The 6,000-nt window shown below is 64.1% G+C and overlaps 1 protein-coding gene across 1 annotated transcript in view; it reads right to left on the minus strand.

Moving 5' to 3' along the window:
• Positions 1-2,222, minus strand: part of ARAP1 (ArfGAP with RhoGAP domain, ankyrin repeat and PH domain 1) — a 28,859-nt gene extending 26,637 nt beyond the window's left edge. Inside the window, exon 1 of the mRNA XM_074816758.1 lies at positions 1,466-2,222. Coding sequence (XP_074672859.1) covers positions 1,466-2,133 — 668 coding nt within the window. The 5' untranslated portion in view covers positions 2,134-2,222. The remainder of the gene's footprint in view (positions 1-1,465) is intronic.
• Between the last annotated feature and the right edge of the window lie 3,778 nt (positions 2,223-6,000).

Raw genomic sequence — 6,000 nt, forward strand, 5'->3', positions numbered from 1 at the left:
TGATGCCGGCGATGGCGGGGGGGGAGCGGAGCTCGTCACCCCCCCGGCACTTCCTGCGCAGCGCTCCGCCGCCAGCAAAACTTCCTGAGTTGGCCAAATCGGTGGCCACTGGCCTCGATGGCCACCAGAGTGCTCCCGGCCAGGCCAGGACGCAGAGCGGCTTCATTTGGCGGGGGGGGGGGGGGTGGTGGTTTGGGGAACGACCCCCCCCTCCCCATTCCTATCCTGACCGCACAGGGTGGGGGGGTCCCATCCAGCGCCGTCACCCAGGGTGGCAGGGATGCAGCAAACACACACCCCCCCGAAAAAAAAATAGGGGTCTGCCTCCCCTTGGGGAACAAGGTCCAGCTGCTGGGGGGGGGCTGGGGGGGCAGGGGGGGGGCCACAGCCTTGCTCAGCATCCCGGCTGCAGCGGCCACATCACCCCCCACCCCAGGAGGATGCTCACAGCAGGGTGAGGGGCTCCTGTGTGCCCCCCCCTCAAAGGACCAGCACCCTGCTCCCACCCCCCCCCGGCAGGATTTTGGGGCTGTGGCAGAGCGAGGGGGGGGCAGGGGGGGGTCACGGCCTGGCAGCTGCAGCAAAAGCAGCTCGGGGAGGAGCTGTGGCTCGGCGAGGGGGGGGGACACCGCGAGGGGGGGCTGCGAGCGCTGCTCTCGCCAACCCCCGGCCTGTTCTCTGCTCTCGTGTCATCCGGCCGCACACAGCCCCCCCCCAGCCCCCCCCCCCCCGCCTCAGCACGCTGCGGTTTCTGCTGCCTGCCCCCACAGGGTGTGACGAGTTTCTCGGGCCTCAGCGCTGCCCGCACTGCCGGTGTGGGCAGGACAAACCTGGCGGGGGGGGAGCAGAAGCCCAGCCCAAAACAGGCTGGGGTGACTGGGGGGGGGGGCACCCAGCTAATATATTGCCCCCCCCCCCCCCCCCGACAGACGCATGAGGCCCGGATCCCAGCACTGACCCCACACAGGCCCTGCACCCCCTCATGTCCCCGCCAACCCGAAAGGGGATGGGGACAAAGCTGGGGTGTCCCTGGGGGTGATACCCACCCCCCCCTCCGGGACAGGGTGACACTAGAGGGCACCCTCTGTCCTGCACAAGAGCAGCCACAGTGATTCCCGCCCTCCCCCCACCCCCCCCCCCCAGCCTGCCTGGGCCCCCCAGGAGATGTGCTGGGGTGTGGGGGGGATGGGGGTACCCCCAGGTGATGTGCTGGGGGCTGGGGGGGTGGGGGCACCCCCAGGAGATGGGCTGGGGGGGATGGGTACCCCGGGGGGGGTGTGCACCCCAAGGGGATGCGCTGGGAGCTGGGTACCCCCGGGGGCACCCCACACCATCACCACATACACCCACCCAAGAGTCCCACCCACATCACAGCAGCCCCCCCCCCCCCCCTCCCAAGGGGGACCCCACGGCCTCGGGGCACCCCCAGACTCAGCCGCCACCCCCCTCCCTGCAGCCTCCTCACCTCCTCTGGGACACGGCCCTGGGGGGCAGCACCGGCGGGCGGTGGGGGGGCGGGGGGGCCCGCAGGGACTTGGCTTCCAGCTGGTGACGCTTGGCCGGCAGCGGGGGCAAGGGGGGTCTCCCCCCACTTTCACCTGGCGGCTTCTCGGCGAGGGCTGGCGGTGAGGGGGGGTCCGGGGCGGGGGGGTGGCTGCGGGGCACGGCGGGAGGCTCGGGGCTGCCACCCATAAGCGGTGGGGAGAATTTGAGGGGGGGGCGGCAGCCCACCCTGGGTGGGATGGGTGGGGGCAGCTGGGCGAAGCTCCCCCCCCCACTCTCCGGCTCGAGAAGCGGGGACCCCCCAGACACCTCGGGGCACCGGGGGGGTTGCTCCGGCACCGTGGCAGTGCTGAGGCGAAAAATGTGGCGTTTCATGGGCACTGGTTTCCTGGGGGGGGGCTGGGGGGTGCGGGCGGGGAGGGTGACTTCGGCGAAGGCTTTCTGGAGTCCCAAGAGGATGCGGCGGCGGTGGCCGGGCAGCACCACGCCGAGGTGGGTCAGAGCCTCGTCCGTCAGTGCCCGACAGTCCCACACTGTCCACAGCTCGCTCTGCTGGAAGCTCTCCACATACTGGTCGAGGTGGAGGGCGGCCAACCAAGTAGCCACAGGTAAAGACCCCCCCTCCTCCATTTTGGGGGGGGGGGGGGGGGGGCCGGCAGAGACCCCACACTGCTCAGTGCATCTCCTGCTGCCCAGCAAGGCTCAGCGCGGCGTCAGGACCTGGGGACGGAGACAACAGCGATCAGGCCACACGCCGCCGGGAGCCCTGACATTAATATTTCCCAGTGTGGTTTTGGGAGGGGGGGTCCTCGCCTCCGAATGCCTTGTGCCCCCCAAGGATCAGGCCCCCGAATGCCGGCACCCCCCTGACCCAAGCGGGCTCCGGGCACGCCGGAGGGTCCCGGTTTAGGTGATTAAAAGTCGATGTTATCGCCACCGAGGCCGGATGGACGATGGCACCGCGTGGCCTCGGCCAGCCCCCCCCCCAAGCCCTGTCACCCCCCCCCCCCATCTCCCACCGGAAGACACAGACAGACGGACACGGGTGCAGGAGGCGGCATCTCGCCAAAAGCTTCGTGTGGCGATGGGGGATCTAGAACATTCCCCATTTACCAGCGGCCACGGTTAATAACTGCACCAGTAGCCATAGTTACCCCCCACCCGGGGACAATTAACGAGGTTTGGAAGCTCGATCGAGTGAGATGTCGAAGCGGGGTCAAGATGACCTTGATTAGCGCTAAGAAATTCATCAAGAATTTGATGGCCAAACCCTAGAAAATAGGGAGAACGTCCTGGAACATAAAGAGAACGTCTGGGGCTGTGCTGAGGAGGAGTTATCTGACAGCCCGGCAAAGGGACTAATTGATTCATTAACTTGGCAATGAAACTGCTTCTGAGTGGCCTGAGAGTGAACGACCCTCATTATAACACTAAAAAACACCCTCCCAGGCCAAAAAGCCCAGGTTGAGCCCCTTCCCCTGAGTGCAGGCAGGAGCAGGAGCATTAGGTAAGCTGTATTTTAATTGTATGTTAATCACTAACCAATCAGGATCTAACGGGCGTGTTTGGAAAAGCCCCAACCCCTGAGTTTTGTGTGTAAAAGGAGCCCGAAAAGCTGCTGGGGGGGGCCTTGATTTGGGGAAAATCACCCCAGGCCTGGATAAACACAACCTCTCTCCCACGTGCGGTATCGCCCGCCGGGGACGAAGCCCCTCTCCTGGGTTGTCCCCACCAAACCCACAGGTCCCAAGCCGGTGTCTCCCGAGAGCGAGCTGGAGCCACCGCCCCCTCCGTGCGGCCGAAATCTGGCCTCGGCACCAGCTCAGGGCTTTGGGGTTGGGGCCTGATCCTGCTCCCTGCCTGCAGACACCATCCTCGGCAGCCGGGTGCATCGCTCTGCACAGCACCCTGGGGTGCACCCTCCTGGCAGAGCACCCGTGGGGCACCGGGAATGGGTCGGTCCCAGGCAGGAGGCACAAAACCGCACTCCTCGTGGCACTGCCGGTGACCCCGGTGCACATCTTATTTTGGGTTTGCCAGAGGCTTTTTTAGACCTGCTAAGTAGGAGCCAAAGGATTTCCTGGTGCTGTAAATAGGCTGGTCACGAAATCTACCCGTCAGAGTCACATTTTCTCTGACTCAGGCAGCTCTGAGGCCTCTGGCTGACACTCGTGGCTTCAGCAGCGGCGATGGTGGAGCAGCTCCGCTCCTGCCTAACGCAGGCAAAGTACATGGCAGAATCCCAGAATCCCAGAGTCATCGAGGTTGGAAAAGCCCTTGAAGCTCCTCCAGTCCAACCATGAACCTCACCCTGACCGTTCCCAACTCCACCAGATCCCTCAGCGCTGGGTCAACCCGACTCTTCAACCCCTCCAGGGATGGGGACTCCCCCCCTGCCCTGGGCAGCCCATTCCAACACCCAACAACCCCTTCTGCAAAGAAATCCTTCCTAAGAGCCAGTCTGACCCTGCCCTGGCGCAGCTTGAGGCCATTCCCTCTTGGCCTGCCGCTGGTTCCTTGGCTCAAGAGACTCATCCCCCCTCTCTGCACCCTCCTTTCAGGGAGTTGGAGAGGGCCATGAGGTCTCCCCTCAGCCTCCTCTTCTCCAGACTAAACCCCCCCAGTTCCCTCAGCCGCTCCCCATCACACCTGTGCTCCAGACCCTGCACCAGCTCCGTTGCCCTTCTCTGGACACGCTCGAGTCATTCAATGGCCTTTTTGGAGTGAGGGGCCCAAAACTGAACCCAGGAATCGAGGGGCGGCCTCACCAGTGCCGAGCACAGGGGTAAGATCCCTTCCCTGTCCCTGCTGGCCACGCTAGTGCTGATGCAAGCCAGGATGCCATTGGCCTTCTTGGCCACCTGGGCACACTGCTGGCTCATTATCAATCAACACCCCCAGGTCCCTCTCTGACTGGCAGCTCTCCAGCCACTCCTCCCCAAGCCTGTAGCCCTGCTGGGGGTTGTTGTGGCCCAAGGGCAGCACCCGGCATTTGGCCTTATTGAAACTCCCCCCGTTGGCCTCAGCCCATCGCTCCAGCCTGGCCAGGTCTCTCTGCAGAGCCTCCCTACCCTGGAGCAGATCAACACTCCCACCCAACTGGGTGTCATCTGCAAACTGACTGAGGGTGCACTCGATCCCCTCATCTAGATCATCAATAAAGATATTAAAGAGGAGTGGCCCCAAAACCCAGCCCTGGGGGACACCACTCGTGACCGGGCGGGGTGAAGCTCATCCTCTCCCCGGCACTAAGGGGACACGGCCGAGCCCAGCAGAGCCCCATGGCAGCGGGGTCTCACCCCATGCCCCCCCCACACACGGGTTTTGCCGCAGGGGTCCAGCCGTGCTGCCCCTTCCCCAGCACCTCCCGGCACAGTTGGGTTTTGCTTCCAGCTGCAAAAGTCACGCATCCTTCCCCTGCTGAGGAGGGAGAAACGGGACCCCCAGGCTGGCTGCGCCCCGCAGCTCCTTGCCGGCCACACCAGAGAAACCAGCAGCACGCAGGGCCTTCCCACTGGTCCCAGTAAACCCAACCAGTGGCACAAAAAAATCCCTGAAGCAGCATAAAACCTGGAGGGGGGGCCACGCACACGCAGACCAGCCCTTTTCCTCTCACATCTCCACAGCTAAAAAAAAAACCAAACCAAAACACCATTTACTATCAAAAATAGCCGAGTGACGTCGCTGGGTGACATCGCTGTCACAGGACGCCTGGCACTGCCCGCGCAGGCAGGTTCATCCCTGCCTGCAACGCGCTTCTTGCAGAGGCAAAACCCCACAGAGGAGCAGAGGGAACCGCGGTGGCAACGACAATGGGGGGGGGTCCCACGTGTGTCCCCCTCCCAGCAGGAACCATCACCGCGAGTGTCACCCACTGCCACGGGTGACAACAGCAGCCCCAGCTCTGTGCCAGGGCCACCGCAGCCACGGTGGGACAGACCCCATCAGCTGGGAATTTGGGGTGCTGGGGGGTGGGCGCATACTCACGAGCCCCCCTCCCACCCTAGGGATGAGCTGCATTTGCCAGGCTCTCACCTCCGCTTGCCACTGGCACCGTCCCGGCACCGCGCATGTGCCCGGGGGACCCGCTGGGACCCCGCTGTGCCCTTTGCCCCCACCCAGTCAATCATTCCTTAGGACCTCGCTGGGTTCCCTCCTCCGGTTATTAATCATTTAACTTCTGTCCGAAAAAAAACCCAAAAAACCCAGAGACGAGGAAATTCCAGTAATAAAATCAACCCAGAGAGCCGTGCTTACCCACCGCATTCCTCCCCAGGATTAGGCAACTCGGCCGAGGCTGTTTTGTAAGAGATTTAAAGGCTGTAAGAGCGGCGTGACGAGGGGCAGGCGGGGGGGGTGGGGGGGCTGCAGATCACACCCCCCCGGCACCATGGCAGGGATCGCAGCAAACCGGGAGGATGAACCGGGCTGCCGAAACACGCCGCCCGTTTCCCATCCTAAAAACTGGAGGGGAAACAGCGCCGGGGCAGCAGGAGC

The sequence above is a fragment of the Strix aluco genome, chromosome 2 (assembly GCF_031877795.1).
Source record: "Strix aluco isolate bStrAlu1 chromosome 2, bStrAlu1.hap1, whole genome shotgun sequence".
Taxonomy (NCBI): domain Eukaryota; kingdom Metazoa; phylum Chordata; class Aves; order Strigiformes; family Strigidae; genus Strix; species Strix aluco.